The sequence below is a fragment of the Falco rusticolus genome, chromosome 1 (genome assembly GCF_015220075.1).
Source record: "Falco rusticolus isolate bFalRus1 chromosome 1, bFalRus1.pri, whole genome shotgun sequence".
In the NCBI taxonomy this organism is placed as follows: Eukaryota; Metazoa; Chordata; class Aves; order Falconiformes; family Falconidae; genus Falco; species Falco rusticolus.
In genome coordinates this window covers 75,553,975-75,572,212 of record NC_051187.1, presented here as the reverse complement: position 1 = coordinate 75,572,212, position 18,238 = coordinate 75,553,975, and the positions used below count along the sequence as shown (strand labels likewise).

Here is an 18,238-nt window from a genome sequence, read left to right as displayed (position 1 = left end):
TTGTTCAGCATCTGCCCCGCTGGCAGGGAGTGATGGCAAGTGCCATACTAAGCACAAAATCTGCACGTGTCTTTAAACAGGAGAGTGGACCCCTGGAGTTACTCAAGGAGACTGAGAAGTCAGTAACAGGGGCGAGAGTAGTGGGTGTTTTACCAGGAAGCTAACGTGCCTGTGAGAGAAGAAAGGAAACGGCCTTTTGTAGAAATTCCGCAGGGAAGTGCCCGCACCCTCCCCGGCTCCTCCTAGCTGCTCCCGGCCCACCACCCCCACGAGCAGGGGGGTGAAAAGCCGCCAGCTGCCCAGGAGAGGGCGCTGCTGCCCTGCCTTTGGGGCCGTCGGAGCCGCTCCGCACCAACGGCCGGAGAAAGCCCTGCCAGCCCCGCGCAGCCACGGGAGCCGCAGGGCAGCCCGGGGACCTGCTCCGGAGGTTAGCGACCCGGCTCGGCTAATTCATTAGAGACCCCACTCAGGTGATTATAGAGATCCTGCTTGGGTGGATACGCTGCATCCTAACTGCTGCGCTGTGTGGTTTAAAACATCACCAACCCCCGTATTAAAATCTTTCTTCTTGCCACCTACACAGAGCGCGCTGCAGGATTAAGATGTTCAAACTGAGGTAAACAGGCTGCATCCGTTTAAAAGAAACCGAATAAGCAGCAACTAAAATGCCCAGATCAGGAAGGCAGAGAGACCATAGATCCCAAGTACTGAAATACCCGAATCAAATGCTTGAAGTTGTACAATTTATAATAAAAAAAATTTTTACAATGATTGAGGTGAAAATTAACCATTAACAATTGCGTGTAACACGCCTGGTAAAGTCATTTGTGTGTCAGCACTTTTATCTGAGGTTAACTGCAAAACTGACGTACTATTTTTCCATCAAGCACCAAAGGACAACCTTTTCATTAGCAAATGTATGTTAATTTTTAAAAGGCAGAAAATTTTAATTTCATGAAAGCTGTAAGATTGCTTAAGTGGGGCAATTTATTACACTATACAGGTGTTCTGTACAGCCAGTAAGAACTAGCTGCTTTGCATAACAAGAATTCTCACAGGAAACATAATGAGCATAACAAACTATGCTGGAAACAAAAAAGTGTCCTTAAGGAAGAGGACTAGAGTATAAAAAATGAAACAGTAAACTGGTTTTGTCTCATTCTTCCAAAAAATAATAATTTGACATCTGAGACAAATGCAAAGAAACAGATTTATAATTATCTTTGTACAAATTTTTAAAAAGCATACAACAGCCTTGGAAGCACTAAAACGTAACAAAAGAGAGACCAAAGGTCATATTTTGATGTACCAATACCATCTGAAGTTGGTTTACATACTGTTTACATTCCTGTCTATTTTTGTTAGTCCAAAGCAGCAATCACAAAATATTAGGACTACTGCATCTACAGCTCAAAAGCAAATGGTACATCACTGTTGTAATGAAGCCTTACTGAGACGCACCGGGTACCTGCGCAACCAGCCTAGTGTGGATCTGTTCTACAAGCGCACTTTCCTCAGGTACAATCCTAATCTAAAACTAACTCCCCTCCACATTCCACAAATAATCTGGAAGGGTTTATATTAAAGACTTCCCTGCTCCCCCTTACCAAAACCAAGTGGGAATGTTTTATTGACTGCTAAAGGAAGTCGGGATTGATTCTTGGTCTGTAGCTGAAGATGATTTCTGTTGTTATTGATGTTCCCCGTTGTTCCTCAGTAAAGCAGCTCAGTAAGTATTTATACCTGCTGAGATTCCCCAGAAGCGGGCTTTGGTACCATGTTCAGACAGCTCATATAAATGCTTTTACTACCTGTTGGCTCTTTTTTTCAGCAACTTTGAGTTTTTCCTTAGTTCAGTTTCCCCTTTATGTGGACTCTGTAACCTGTCTCTGAAAGAAATAAAGAACAAAAAAAACCAAAAAACAAAAACCAAAAAATTGTAGACAGAGGGTTTAAAATGCTACACTTCTCTCTTAAACTAAATTAATTTTTGTAAGAGAAGAAAGGCGCTTGCTATAACTCCTGCACTCACTGGTTTCAGCTGCCTCTGTTGAGGCTGCCAAAACAAAGTTGCATAAAGATAAACGTTCCTTTGTTGGGTCCCTGTTCCCTATATACGTATCCCTTGCTGGCTGTGGGAAAGGAGTGTGTGAAAAGGGTTGATGCCATCAGGGAAAGGAGCCATCTCCTCAAGTCAGTCCCAGGCTGAGGTCACTCAGGGGATAAATACTTTTCCCCAAAGGCCTGTGGCTCCTGAGAACCAACTGTTTGCTTTGCCTGTCAACAGGATTTTCTCTGCTCAATATATCAAGCCCCAGCGACCAGCTGGCTGGTTTGATCTGCCCGTAGTAATCAGCTGGCATCTTTCAGGTTTGTAGCCATTTCTTCTCTAGTTAGCACCCCAGCATAAGCCAACTGAAACATCTATCAAGAAAATCATTGTTAGAGCTGCTACCCTCATCAGCCAAAGACTGGCGCTTGCCTTTGTTCCTGAAATAAAGGTGGAAGTTGAAAGCCTAAATACCACAGACCATATTTTGGTTGCTACATGTCAGCCTAGTTCCATTGGATTCACTTGTCTCTGCTGATTTATACAGTCTGTGACTCAGGTTTTAAAAAAAATAATTAAAGGAAATTTGGAAACAGTATTTCTCATTTCTCTACCTAAAAATCAAGTTATTTATTAAATACACAGCAGCACAGACAAGCAAACTCAGATGATTTTCCTACATTAAGGAAGAAGCTCAGCTAGTGTAGGCATCATAGTTTGGGTTCGATGGACACACCTGCTTATGAAGTAGATTTTGTACTCCTTTTTATAGCTTTTCACATACCAGTCTTTTAGCCTCTACTGTACCTGCATAAGCCAGAAGTCAGTCCAGGGAGCTCTTGAATATTCTCATGAGAATCATCTTTGTCTGCTGATTCTGGTGACTGAAAGGTCTTCCTTTCCGAGTTTGTTTTTTCCCCTGAATTGTCAAATATATGTGGATAAAAAAAAAAAAAAGAATCACAGTACAGATTGTTTGGTTTTGATCAACCTAAAGCAAAAACGTACACTCTGCTTCATACATGTTATTATTTCAAGGACATCATCCCACTTTACATTAGCCTAGCATATTGGGGTTTTTACCATTGGTTAGTTCTCACAGAGCAGACCTTGAACTTTCACACTTGCTGGACACTAGTTTCCATGAAATGCAACAGTTGAAAGCCCTATCATATATTTTCTTCGCAAGCAATTAAAAATGGCTTTTTACTACCAGCAAACAGAGTAAAAGCCCATTCATAATCTTATGTGATTTGAATCAGAACAATCTGATGTTAAAAAGTCACTGGTTTTAGGGCCCTGAGCTAAGCTTCCATGTGTGTCCCTGGGGTCACAGTGCCTACCAGGGCAAACAGCTCTGCATGCTTGAGAAACAACTGACGGGGGAGACAGACTTCATAAATGTCCAAGTGAATAATCTGCTTTTCCCTTTTGGACGCCCAATCTCAGCTTTCAGCACCTTTCAGACGTAATGCCAAATGTTTCATTCTGATAATGACAGAAGGACTGCATGGTTCACAGGATGAGAATTTGCACGCTCTACTCCAAATGGGGATCAGGAAACACAGCTGCTATTCTGACAATTTGTCCCTAAGTATCTCTTGAATAATGATTAGTCTAATTTGTTAAAACTGCAGTAAATTCATATAAATATTTCAAGTTTCCTGATTCAGTAATATTTTAACTTTTGAGCATGTGTGTGGGAAGGTGATTCTTCCATTCTACCATGAGAATGAAAGCTGGGTGATTCAGCTTTGCTGTCCTCCCAAAGACTTAGCAGTTGAGGTGAACAGAGTTATTTCTAGAAAACATGATAAAGACAAGAAAAATAATTTTTGTTTGAGCAAGGCAAAGCCTACCTCAGTGGACACAATGAGATCTATTGGCCAAAGGACTGCTCTGGAGTGAGGAATGGTGACACCCAGCTACTCTGGTGAGCTGGGTGACCTTGGAAAGTTGCCTTATGTTTCTACATCCCGATTATGGAAATGGCATCGACAAAAAAATCTCTCCTGAAACTCCACTGTATTATATTGCAAAATACATGCTGATATGTTGAATGATGCGGGTTTTTTTAAACAGTTCAGGACTGTACGAACCTGCTGGCTTGCTCCTTTTGGAAGGCTGCTTCTTCACAGCCACTGGAACTCGGGTCAGCACAGCCAACTCACTCACAAAGTCCTGCTCTGCTTCCTGCACGAAAGGATAAACCAGAAGTCAGTTAACACAACACAGCTTGATTCTGGGTTATGTTATTCTACATGTGGCATGACAAAAAAGATGTATGTCACTGCAGAAACACAGGAAACAATATGGCTAGCATCAGGGAAGCATTTCCTAGAAGACAGTGGTGAATCTTAGCACTGATTTCAACTAGGACTTCAAAGAGATCCTTACAACCTGTCCGATGTTTTGCAACAGACTGCTTCAGATCCATGAGTCATTTTACCCTGATTTACCCTTAGCTGATTCTCCAACTCAGTTTCTAGGTGATGCAATCCCAGAAGCTTCTGTTTCAGAGACTTCAGACGAATTTGCTGCTGCAGTTCAAACTGAGCCAAAACCTTCTGCTGCTGCAGCACAATCCTGGTCAAAAGAAATTTAAAAGTACTAATGTTGTTCAGTTCAAAGGAGGAATACAATCCTGGCAAAGTATATTTACAAGGTTTTGTAGACAATTTTAACAATTCTGGCCTATCCAGCTTCTGCTGGGACAAAAAATTTTGCAGTAGATTTTTAGATGGATTTACTTATTACAATAACCTGCCTTGGCTCTCCATGGGATACAAACTCCTTTTGGAGGTAGGAATTGCAGCAGGACTTTGGGCTGTCCATGTCTGGACCTTGGGAGCTGTAGTTCAGCTCTAATGTTGAAGTCTGCTTTCAAAACCATTGTATGTTTCTAAAGTCAGCTGCACTGTCTGCTTGCCAAAGATACAAGCTGTTAGAAGATCAGGTGTGAGGATAAGGGATTAAGAAATAGGTATTTGATTCACAGGGCTCTTCAGTACTAGATTGAGACTGAGCCAGAAACATCGTAATTCAACACCTGGCAATTGGGAGCATTGACAACTATATTCTTCACTTGTTTTATTTTGTGGTTTAAAGATTAATATTAACACAGTAGAACCTGAATGGCTGCAGCTTTGCTGAATCTGTATTTCTTCTGTTCTCTTGCCTGGTCTACCTTGAAGAAATGCTATCAATCACCCATCACATTCCTCAGGGAAGGAGATCAGACAAACTGTTTCTGACATCTACACATAATTAAGTCACTCTTGTAATGGTCAATGCTTACAGAAGTTTAGCTTTCAAAATTCGCTTTTTGAACTCACACTCCTAACCCTGCACCAAGGGCAAAAGGAAATAAAACAACCTCTGTTGAGTTTAATAGGAGTTAAGACAAATCAATGGAAATTTTGTTATTAATTTACACAGGACTGGGATTTGACTGTAAAGGAAATCGAAACAACAATAGGAAAATGGAGTTGATTACTAATGGTTATGACACTAGCTTAGATACTGAACAGTTACATTTTTCAGTACCATATTTCTGCTTGCATGAAGGCCAATTTGATTGCATTTTCTTTTAAGACACTAGAATAGATTATGGGAGAAAAAACTGAGACAATGGGTAGAAGTGAATTTATATGGCAGAATAAATTATAAACTTGACAATGAATAACTAACAGATCTTTTATGAAGCCCTTTATTACATGGATCCACTTCTGTACTAGTTCAAACAAGGATGAAAAACAGAAAGCAGGCAATGATTTCTTTCAATTTGGAAGTGACAGAATGTCTAAAATAATTAACTTCTTTACAATATCAAAATTGCAGATGCTGTCTTGTTCTGGATAATAAACCAAGAGTAAAGAAATTAAATGATTACAAAAATGTATCATTTGCATGCCAAGTTGTACAGCTTTTTATGACAACTTACTCCTTTTGAAATTGCAGGGCTTTGTGTCTGGACTCTAAGTTTCATAAAATCAGTAATGAATTAAATATGATCTTTATTTAATTAACATTTGAGGGATTCCACTCCAAATTTAGTGCAAGTAATCTTGATTGTCCAAGGCATTCACTGGAATTTTCTTGCCATTTTGAGTATTATTTATGCTTCAAACATTTTCTCTTCATTATGGTATATGTTTACTCAACAGCAAACTAACAAACACTTTTGATGTTCAAAGCAGAGAGCATGAAACATTATGAATTAGACAGCATCGGTTCCCATCCTATATTTATGTCAAGTTTCTTTTAAGATTTGGCATATGTTTTGGCATTGTTTTTCATTCTCTCTTTTCAAACTGTCTATGTATAGTTTTTCCAGCCTGTAATTAATGAGTATCAAAAAGTTTATTTAATAAGAAAGTAATTCTCTGAGATCAAAGGTTAGACGTAATTTGGCAACAGATATTTCTTCTCCATCAAAGACAAATCTAAAATGCAAACCCAAGACATTTATTCAGCTAGATATTTATAAAGATCTGCAAACACTCACGACATTTAAATACAGTCGGCAGTGCTGTTGCCTGCTCTTACCTTTGATGGACTGTGGATGATACGTTCAGCAGGCCTTTGGTCTGTTTTTCTTCCAATGCCAGTTCATTCTCTTGTTTCTTCTTAACTCTGTTCCTTTCCCCTCTTTCTGCTGAAATAATGTTTTTGTAAAATCTTCTGCTCAAAATTACAAACTCTGAGTTGTAGCAATCTTACAATTGATGTTTTGCATCAGCACACATTAATCCCTGTTCTAGGTAGGCTTTCCAAAGTTACTGCTCCTTAGGGATATCAAGTACTTCTTACACACTTGCTCTGCCACTATGATCTGTTGCACAGACAACAGTTTGTGCATCATTTAGCTGAGATGGTAATGTCACTGAAGTTCTGTTCTTACCTACTTCTCCCACTAGTCTAACTGATTAGCATGAAATTCAAAGCAGAAATTTTATGAAAAGACCTTGATATCTTAAGCAAGAACTGTAGTATCTCAACAAAAAACGCAATATAAAGAAAACCTCCGCTTGGAAGCCATGTAGTTCTGGGAATGCCTACCTTCACTGGATGTCCCCTCATTTGACAGCGAAGCATTCTGGGTACTCTTGTGTATGCTCATGCTCTGCAAGTAACTTGGAGCTTTGGGTGTATAACAGAATAGGGTACGTAACATTCATTTGGGGAGCATCAGACCACTTCTGAATGCTCAGAGAGGCTGACAGGCACCTCTCCTACCAATGGCACCATCAGGGAGCAGTTACTGAATGTATTCTAGGCTGGGCTGGGCTGGGCTGTGATGTCTGGGCAAGGGGAGCTATTATCCACCTTTTTTTCCTGTGGCTGTGCCAGACACACCATAAATTCAGATTTACTAAGCCAAGGGATGCCCAAAGAAGCAAAATCCTCTAGCCTGACATTAAGCACAATCACTGGGACAGAGAAACCCAGAATTATGGTCCTTACTCCCATTTAGGTATCACTGAATGAAGTGCATAAGAAATTTCCTATGTGGCCATTCTAACCCCAGGGCTATCATGTAGTGGCTTTCTTGCCAACACTGTTTCTTCCATCTTGTGTTTTAGTGAGAGAGAAGTTATGAGAGTATGTGGTGTGGTGAGGAGGATCACACTCTCAGTGTAGTAATCATGCTTGGAGATCACCTAAGAGATCAGCCCCTTCTGAAATGGAAGAAACATGAATGTTCTGCCTACTGCTGAGCTTGGATGAAAAGTAGTTGGCTGGCTGGCAAGGCTTAGTGTGTCCTGGCTGTGCCCCAGAGCAGAGCTCCAGGCTGTTAAGAATCACAGAGAGAAATTTAAGTGCTTCTGGGGCCAATACAGCAGCTGAAATGAGAAAGGAGTGGGATTCTGCATCACAAATTTGGACTTAGTTTAAAGGATTTACATGTACTAAAGCATCAAAGTCCCTTAGATGGCAGTGCTCACGCCCAATGTAAAAAGCACCAACAAAGCTGAAGTAGTTATCTGTCGATACTGAAAATCTCAGCTGAGCTGAAGCATGCACATGTAGGTCTGCAGGATTTCTTCACTGTAGCAGTTTATTTAATCTGTGATTTTCAGCTGGGTTTCTCTTTGGCCACCAAATTTAAACACTCCTGTTTTTATTACCAACATAAATACTCTCATCCTCCCTCATGTGTGTAGGCTTACATTGCAGCAGGATTTTCTTTTTCTTCAGTTGAAAGGAAAATGTGCTCTGCTTAGACATGTAATTGTCTTTCTTGTAGTACATGGAACACAAATACACTGAAACAGTAATATATCCACACAAACGATCAGAAAAAATAATCTAAATGAGCAACCACCAGAAGGCTGTCTGTGGTTCTAGTGAGTGGTATTCTAGGTCTCACAAACTAATGGGGAGACCAGTTGAATGCAATATGAGAACACCGATGAAACAGAACATTCAAGTGTGTAATGACATACATCTCAGCTCAGATCAGAGGAGTGCTCTGGAAGAGGCTTCAGTTTTAACACCTGCTTAAAGGAACTCAAATCAAAGGGATTTTAGACATTGTGGTTGGCTGAATCAGGTCTAAAGAGGTCTTTAGAGGGACTTTGTGAGAACTTACGTAACTGCCTTGCTAGCTGCCAATGTCTAAAATACAGATTGTCAAAAATCCCTGCAAAGATTTTGCCCTACCCTAGTACTTCAGCTTGCAATATTGAAGTCTTCAACGTTCGCAACAGGGCAGTGCAGAACAGGCTGGTTCTGTCTTATAACCAGTGAGCATATCTAGCTTCTACTGGGGCTCACAAATCCTTCCTACCAACTCATCTCTGGATCTCAGCCTTGAGTGGATATGCCTGTTCCTCTTCAAAAACTCTTCCGTGGTTAAAGAATCTCTTCTATTTAAAATTGCTAACTCTATTTTTAGGGGGAAAAAAAATCTATTCCGTGTGCCTCAAATACTTAGCTATTGCCATTTTGTGAGCTTGCTAACTTCATTTAATGCCAACAGTCTTCATCCAGGGGATGTGAATGTGTTTACAAAAGAAATCAATAATCATAGCTTGCTTTTGTTCTCCTCTCCTGAAAGAACTAATCGATTAAAAATAATTCCAGGAGAAACTGCCTGTATTTATGTGAAATCCAGCCGTTCATAAACCTCTTCAGCAGTTTCACAACCTGTGAGAGGGTCATGGTTGACAGGTTAAGAAATAATGCAGTAGCTCACAGAGTGTTCCAGGATGGGCAGGCTTGGCTTTTTGGTGTCTCCTCTAACGCACTTCCTCAATTTCAGAGACAACAACATTTCACTGAGCCAAAAAAAAGCAAGGAATACAAAAATCTACCCCACAAAGCTGACAGCAGTCACCTCAGAGGAAGCGTACTGCCAATGACGTTTTAAGTTTTCTAACACAGGAGCAGGGATGGCAAACCCAGATCTCCTCCCTTCTAAGGGAAAGATTCAGCTTGCAGGTACCTGCCATATACCCTCTCTCTACGCCATGAATATCTGATTCATTGATTCGTTTTATTTGCATATATTAATATGAATTACTGAACAGTGTCCATGGTAGACGTTGGCTGTACAACCTAAAACTTGCATAGTTCTTTGCTTTCTGAATTCTTCTGTCTTGTGCTGCTGTTTTCAGCACCAGAAAATCAACTGCTGGTGGTTATGACTATGGTGGTATCTCTGATCTTAGCCTGGTAAACCAGAGTTCATGGTTAAACTATAAACTCCAACACTGGGTCATCATTCTGTGTGTGTCTGCCCCAAATTTACAGAGTAACAGGGTCCTGCATCTACGACCGTAATTCAAGTAATTAACAGTAAGAGTTCTAACACTTTTCCTTCAGAGATGGAAATGGACCTACACATTCATTTTGCTTTGCTGCTTACTTTAAAGAACAGATTTCTGTTATCTTAAAAAGCAATCTTCACAGTGATAAGAACATTAATTTATCTGTTAAAAAAACCCCAGAATTATCTTATAGTTGTCAATACCATACATACCTCGTAAGGATTTCAGTTGTTGAAGCTTTTTCCCTTCATAGCCTTCTGTGATTTTTCCTAACTGTTGATAGTAGTTTTGCACCAGTCTATTGATATTATCGCTGGTCCCATACACACTTTCTACAGCAGCTTCTACCAGTCTCTCCTGCATTACACAGTACAAGTCACAATTCATTTTCTAAGTCCAAAACTTAGTTTTGATCTGTCTAAAACTGTAGATCCAATCTAATTTTGTAAGTGCCCAGAAAACTGTGAATTTTGTGCTTTAAAAATGTGGCAGGCTGAGATGCTGGAAAACAGGTATTTCTGTTTATCCATGGAACATTTCAACATGAAGAATTACAGTAAAACCTTTCTGATGTGCCTCACCTCCATCTGGGAAGGGGCCATTCCCCTACCTGTTCAATCACTATAGTCCATTTTTCCTGTCAACCTGACTACCAGCGAAGTAAATCAATATATGTGCAGCTCTACTACAACTTTCCATTATACAGAAAATCCAAATAGTTTGGAACAATTTATTAACCTAAGAAGCAAGTTTTATTTTTATTTAATTATTTATCTATGAACTAATATTAAACTGTTAATATAAAAATACTACTAATTAACCATAAAACCTTCATCAATAGATAGCCACCTCAACTTCTGCCTCATTTTTGTTATTCTGCCACCAAGAACTCTCTCAATTTTTTTTATGTTCCAGGGTTTGGCTTAATAAAACCTCTTTTGGCTGCTGCAGCAAGTCACTAGAAAATACTATACTTCTACGTAACTGTTACTTTGTAAATACTTTGCAAGGTACCTTCAGTTTTAGCCCACATTGTAATGGTCTCTTGCTGACAATTCTAGGTGTAGGGTAATGCATAAATGAAATTGCTTTCCATTTCAGCAAAGCAACACTCATTCTGTTTGGAAAACCGCTAGTGAACGTTTTCATACCTTAAAGTCCTGTCCATCATTTGAACTCTTTTTTCCAGCTTCCCTTCGCGCATGCTGCAGCAGTGTCTGCCCAATCACCTGCTCCATATGCTGCTGAAGAAACTGAAGAGCTTCTTGGATTTCTGTGACTAGCTGCTGGTGAAATTCTAAATGGATTTGCTGTGTTTCTTCCTCGAGCTTCTCCTCCTCTTCCAGAATGTGGGACTCCTGGTAATCAGACAAAAATATAGTACTGCCATTTAAAAAGGCTGAAAAACAACTTCACTTTAAAAGAAAGTCCTATACCCATTCAGAATGTTACTGCTTTAATACTCAGAATATTCTTTTTTATATATATAAAAATATTGGGAAAGATCATGAACGTGTTTAATAGCACTTGGAAACCATTTGCACTCTTGGCATATACAGCATGCTGTGGTGATAAGTTCTACAGCTTATCCACACATTTTTTAATTTTTAACCTGCCATCTAATAGCTTTGCTCGGAGGTCTCTTCTTTTATTAGAAACAAGTGAAAAATTGTTCCCTACTCACATATTTTATGCCAGCTTTAAAACCTATGATAATCCAGAAGATACCTCTGTTTTAGGCTGAAGAGTTCTAGTCTCTTGAGGTCTTTGGACCATCCTTGCCATCATTTTCTATGCTTCTTTTTAAACGCACTCTCCCTCTACGCTCTCTTTAGCACACAATAGTATACACTCACCAGCACAACCTGTTCTGTCTGCGTCATGTGTATTAGTCTTCCATAGATTGCCATCTATTGAGTTGCTGATGTCCTTCTTACACTAATATTCTCATTTAAGGCTAAATAACATTAAATTACTCTGGGGGATTTGACAGTACCTATTTGATGCCCTCTTGGAAATAAGTAATGCAAGTAGAAAAAGAACCTGCTCTGTGCATATTCATCTGTCAAAAATAACGATCTCTCTATTAATGATGGGTTATTCTGACATGTCTTCTTTTATAGCTTATACATATGTTTTTGACTATTTTTTTTAGACAGCCAGAACTTCATTAAATCATTTCTCTTTTTCTTTTAAGAGACCTAATGTCATGTTATCATGTCCAAGCTAGGATTCTTTAGTGTTTCACATTTTATATGAAATCAAGACAGACATGACACTGTCTACCAATCTATAATTAGCCCAAGCTAAAAGTAAGTTTAGTTCAAACAACACGGCATGCTAAAACTCTGGCTGAGTATCTGTACATTAACTTTTTCCTTAACTCCTTATAATAGGTTCTAGTTTTGGAGGTTGTTAGTAACATTGTTTTGTCTCTGACTTTTCACAATTCCTCAGTTAGGCTCTACTCCTTTGGCAGCAAGGATCTTACATGTGTACTGTTAGGTACTTCCTTGTGAGATGGGTTTGAGCTGGTGCTGGAAAGAGGCTGTAATGGAGAGAGGCCAAAGAAACAGTAATACCTGGGGACGTTTCATTTTTGTTAGGGAATGCAGTGATTGCATCAATTAACATCCCTGTGGGAGCTAAGTGAGAGGGAGTAGTGGGAAGCACATAAGAGGAATGCAGTCGTATGCACTTGTATTATTTTATATTTTATTTCTTCTGAAAGTTAATGAGATTTTGAGATTTTCATACTTAAGAGGAACTACTTTAACAGAAGTATCAAACATGAAAATGGCAGCTGACAGAATTTCCTTATTCCTCTTCCAAGTGGAGAATTAGGGGGTTTATTATGCAAATCAGAATTAGAGGGATGCAAAATATCTCTCAGCTAATTACACAGTGACAGCATGGAGCACAGAGCTGCAAAGTCTCAGATAGGTTCAACCCATATGTGCAGCAGCAGTGGGTTGGGCAGAGACTATAACTGACACCCTCCAGGAGTGTCCTCTGAGGCTGAAATCTGAAATTCTGTGGTGTTCTAGGTAAATGTCCAATGCAGATAGGTAAATAACCAACACTTGATGGATTAACCCTAAAAATTACAGTCACAAACAGATCTGAAAGCAACTGTGGGAACATCAAGTCTAAAAATCCATTAAACCTTCTCCCATCTCCTTGACCTCCAGAAGCCAGATTATTTAGAAGGTGGTCAGGGAAATGGATACTGAGCATTTCATGGACAGAGGAAGAAGAATGAAAAATGATGGCAGTATAGAAGGACTTGCTAGGTCTGGTGGAGGGAAGAATTTCTTTGGATGCTCAAGTAAGAATTATTCAAGTGCGTATTACAATCCCTAGCAGAATTAGTAGGTGTTTATTTTACTCCAAAAGCAGTAACTTGTGTAGAAGTCCTCTATGTATGCTGGCATGCCTTCTTTCATTGGTATTTTCACATAAAATAAACAGCTAAATAAGATACGATAACACGTATCACAGCTATCCAGTAGATAAACGAGGTATTAGGGAATTTAAAATGTCTGCCCAAACTAAAACAGGAACTCTCGGGCACCTCCTATGCCAGCAGTGGGTACATTTTTGACAGAGAGTATTTTCCTTTCTATTTGGAACTTGAACATTTTTATTTTTTGTCATTTTCTACGGCAACTTCTAATGCCAGACATCACAGCATATGAGACCTCTGGAGAAAAACTACCTGGACACTGTACTTACCACTGCCTTTTGTAACTGCCACTGGTCCTCATCTTGGCAGGGGTAGGATCCCTTCTGCAGGGCATGTTGTTCTCTCAGTTCCTGAAGCAAGCTCTTCTTTCTGGACAGTCTCATGCAGGCCAGGGCTGCCATTCCAACTCTTCGGAGGGTTAACCTTCTGAGTACTGAACACAGCAGAAGCCGATGTTTTTGCAATATATAGTTAACAGACCTGTAAAAGGGACCATTAAAAATCAATCAGATAACCTGCTTGCTGATTTGGCACACTTGTGTTCATCAGTTGACGATGACAAGTTACTATTCATTCTGTATAATGTCTTCTCATACAAAGCATGCCTTGGAAAGCTGTTCAGGTGTGAAGAATGGGTACTGCTGCGATAAACTTATAGTTCTGTTGCACTGAAGTTAAAAATAGGAAGAAAACAGAAAATCTATAATTACATAACAAAAGGGTTGGTTTTTTTAATAGGAGACTTGAAATAAGATGAAAATAGAATGTAATCAGCACCACAGGGAAGTTATTTCAAGAAAATGCAGGACAGCATATCCTTGGATTAACAAGGAGGCACACTCCGAAGAGGCTAGTGTTAGCTGCCAGGGCAGACATGGCTGAAGCAAGTTTGTGGTGAATTTTAATCAGGAGAGCAAATTTAGAGGTTGATTCTGGACCAGGTGAGTGAAATCTGTGTGCACATTTTTGATGACATTGTGCCTGTGTATATACAAGGCATTGTAAGCTCTCTAGATACCTAATGTTGGGAAATATTGCAGTCGCAGAACGTGAAAATGAAAGTTTGAAGTGAAAAGTAGATCCAACATACAGGAGTGCAATGGCAGTAATGCTAATATTCCATATAGACCAGTTTTCAAATGCTCTGATCTTTGGTCATGTGAAGACCATGGTAAATGAAGCCATTTGTTATTGTAAACAAAACAAGCCAGGTAACACAGAATTGTGGGTTTTTGAGAACCAACTCTATCAAAGAAATGTTAAGCTGTGAGATAAAACTAAAAGTTTCCTTGGTGGAAATCAACACAATGCAAGAGAGGAATCGTTATCATGCAAAGTGATGGTCAGTGGTACTGTAACAGCAGAAAGCAAGGGCAGAGCTCAGTGGTGCTGGACTGAACATTTCATCTTGAAGAATATCCAACTCCAATGTGACATAAAGAGTGCAAAGAGAGGCTGGTTCAAGATTAGAAATCACTCACAAACATAGGAGTATATACACAGAAAGAACACTACTTGACAAATCACAGAAGACTCTTTCTACTTACCAGAATTCATTATATCCTTGGGTTTTTTTAGATACTCAGACAAAAACTAGAGTAATTGCCTCTTTGTCTGAAGATGCTCATAATCCCTCAACACTGCTTTCCACAATGTAATGTAGACAAGTTTTTATCTGTGCATGCAGCAGTGCGTTTTTACCCCACTGCTTACTGACAAAACTATACTTACTCATCACTGAGGCACCCTAGTCTGCTTACGACACCTTGAATTATCTTCTCTTGTTTCTCAGACAGGTGCTTTTGCATCACAGCAGACAGAGCATATTCCTTTATCCATAGCTAAAAGCAGGGGGAAAAAATTACAATCATAAGATACACTGCTTTCAGTCATTCTAGTCACCCCATTAGTAAACAGTGGTTTATTAGATGTTAATTTTGCTAAAAAAAAAAAAATCAACCCCCTCCTCCCAGAAACAAACTCATGCTGAATTAAAATTATTCTACTTAGGAGTATTTTTTTTCTCAGTGATCAAAGTCTTAAACAAAGCTCACTGAAAAGAAAGAGTGGCTTTGCACTGGTTTGGATCAACCCTGAGCTGTCTCCTACAGATTTTCCAGTTTCAGCAACAGAGGAACAAGATACAAAGAGCACAAATAAATTTTGTGCCATAAAAGGCACAAAATATTGCATTGACTCTTATAAGCAAGTTGCTTTTTGTTTGTTTTTTTTTTCACTAGTAGAAAATGTAATTGTTATTTTCACTGAAAAGAATAAAGATACCATCTTCCATCACACTTTTGTGTATAGTACAGTGTTGATGGTTACAAATGGAGGCTGCATGATCAGGTTTATGCAAGTTCACAGCTCCTTCAGGGTGATATTTAGATCAAATAATTTAATCTTTGAATGTTTTGATGGATTTGCCATTAGACTGTAAACTTTTTGGAGATACAGACTTCAAGATTTTGTTTAGCATATTGCCAGAACTTAGTAATAGTTTTGGAATAGTAAGTCATAAGATGAAACGGTTGTAAGGCCCAAACTCCATTACTGTGAGATTAAAAGTATATTTTAGGCTACACTGGCAGCTGGATAAATGCAGGTTGCCTGCAGACACATGCAGAGCCCTGAATTAAATACAATACTCAGGCTCTCTGACAGCTTCACTTCATGTTCTGGCTTCATTCAGAACATGAGGGACTAAATTTTCTATTATTGCAGACAGCAAGGTTTCACTAGATCAGTATGCCTAGCAAAGAATTAGATATGCAATTGCACAATTGTTAGTGTCAGGAATTAGGGGTGGTAATGGGCCTTCCTACAGGATTTCATAGTTTTTTCCTTGGGAAGCAGTGACTTGTGCAGGAGAGAGGCTTTATCTGTGAGCACAGAATGAACTCCCCCTGGAAGTGCAGAACACCAGAAACCACATAATCTTTGGCTTTAAAATAAAAATGTATTTCTTTTCTGGATAGCGCTTTCTCTCTTGCATACACAGCCACACATCTAATTGACCCCCCTCCATGCAGAAAACCTTACCAAAACACATGCTCCTGAGCAGTACACCTGAGAAAGACAGATGGGCAGTCAACAACAGGTGACAGATGGAAAGAGTACAGGTGAGCATGAGCAGCACAGCCTGAAAGTCTGTAGGGTGCTGGGGAGCCCACCAGGCTGCTCTTGGAAAGAGCCGCAAGACATAACTGTGTAGCCAGACCTCAACTGATTTGATCCTTAGAATCACAGAGCACAGCCAAGCACAGTGCCTTCTCTGACTGCATGCTGCTAGTGTCAAATTAAGGTCTATCAGGCCTCCAGGTATCATCATGACAGATGGCAAAAACTTGCTTGCAGTAATAACTGCACCAGTATTTCCCTTTAGCAGCTCTGTGGATATGGCTTTCTAGTGTTTCACACCTCTCTGCATAATGCCTCGTAGACTCATCGCATTGTGTATTTTAATGTCTCTTTCAGCAGTCAAAAGAAGGGCTAAAAATAACATTTTACCTTCTAGAAGGATTTCTCTTTTCAGTGAGAGACAGGCTGTGGCTCCGATGTGGCCTCCCATCAGATTTTGGAGACCTGGTTATTCACTGAGAAGTCGCTCTTGAAGGGCCTGTCTGTGCACTTGCTGTCAAACAGCATGAGGGTATAGACCACCAAGACAGAGAGGACAGGAGACATCTTCTGAATTACAATTGGAACGGTAAATGATATAATATTGCAGCCAAGAACCCAAAATTTAACACTTCTGCTGCTATCAGTATATCCTATGCAAAAAGGTACTCAGGATGATAACAAAGACAGAGATTGCAGTCTTTACTAACAGTTTACTTCTGTTTAGGGAGAAATAGCCTAGTTCTGTAATGATGAACAGTTTCTTCTAAAGGAAAAGAATGAGTCGCCTTTTCCATTTAGAGTGCATTTAAGGTAAACTGTATGCAGAATTTATATAAGGTCTCTTCACCTCCCTGAGACCAATGGAAAGATCAGAATACAGCAGTAAATCCCCCTGGCACACAATTATTAAACTGAACAGCACAAGTATATCAGCCATATAAGTAGGAAGAGAACAAAGAGGAAAGGAGGGGAACTATTACACATTTAAGAATAAGGAAGACTGAGATCTGGACAAAATATTAAACCAGTGTTTTCTCTCAAAAGTCTCTTCCTAATGGGAAGATAATCAAGAAGTGAAGGATCAGAAAGATCAGCTGGGAATACACAGAATATTTTGTGTTTTATTGGAAGAAACGCTTCAGCAGCTCACTGGGATGGGATGTGAGGGCTAGGTATTTTCCATCTCCGAAATACTAGAACTCATGGATACAGGCACAAATGCACCAGCAAAGATCCTCTGGGAATCTTAATTTGAGGCTGCTGGCGTATGGCTGAAAAAACGCAAAACAATTATTTCATCAAGACAGATGGAAAGGTCAGGCTTTGTGCTGTACCAATCTTCCAATGCTGGGACAAGTTGCCAGGTGTCTCTCTAAGCTTTCCTGATCTTGGAAATGGCCTTACTTTGCTCGGACACAGACTCAGTGGCTGGAACAGAGCTCAGGCTCTGATTCCTGCATTTAACCAGTAAAACCAGTGACAAAAGCATGGTAAATGTGGAGGAGAGTAAAGCTCCAACAAATGAATGTCTGGCTTCCTGAAGAGTCATTCCAACGGCTATGAAAAAAAGAGTATAAAGCAAAGAGAAAGAAGTAAAACGCACACAGTGTCAAAACTAGTAAACAGATGCCAATTCAGCTTTCTGGGTGTCAAGCAATGATGAGGGAATGGATGGAAATCTCACCCCTTTTTACTCTGTAAATTTCTTGTTTTGCTTCCTGGCAACAAGACCTGCAGCACTGTTAATGTTAGGTATTACTCTCCGGCAATAAAGATGAGGAATATGCCTTTCATAGGTAATGAAGTCCATAAAGTATTTTGAGT

At 39.7% G+C, this 18,238-nt stretch overlaps 1 protein-coding gene across 9 annotated transcripts in view; it reads right to left on the bottom strand.

The window, feature by feature from the left end:
* EVC (EvC ciliary complex subunit 1) overlaps window positions 1-18,238 on the bottom strand; it is an 80,956-nt gene that overhangs the window by 25,487 nt on the left and 37,231 nt on the right. For 6 of the 9 annotated variants that reach the window (XM_037384999.1, XM_037385022.1, XM_037385029.1 and 3 more), the window contains 8 exons: window positions 15,023-15,132; window positions 13,561-13,771; window positions 10,977-11,183; window positions 10,038-10,182; window positions 6,599-6,707; window positions 4,510-4,636; window positions 4,150-4,243; window positions 2,858-2,969 (listed from right to left, as the gene is read on the bottom strand). In XM_037384999.1, coding sequence (XP_037240896.1) covers window positions 2,858-2,969; window positions 4,150-4,243; window positions 4,510-4,636; window positions 6,599-6,707; window positions 10,038-10,182; window positions 10,977-11,183; window positions 13,561-13,771; window positions 15,023-15,132 — 1,115 coding nt within the window. Of the gene's footprint in view, window positions 1-726; window positions 1,890-2,857; window positions 2,970-4,149; window positions 4,244-4,509; window positions 4,637-6,598; window positions 6,708-10,037; window positions 10,183-10,976; window positions 11,184-13,560; window positions 13,772-15,022; window positions 15,133-18,238 lie in introns of those variants that run through there. The other 3 variants (XM_037385037.1, XM_037385045.1, XM_037385012.1) reach the window with 2 other exon arrangements.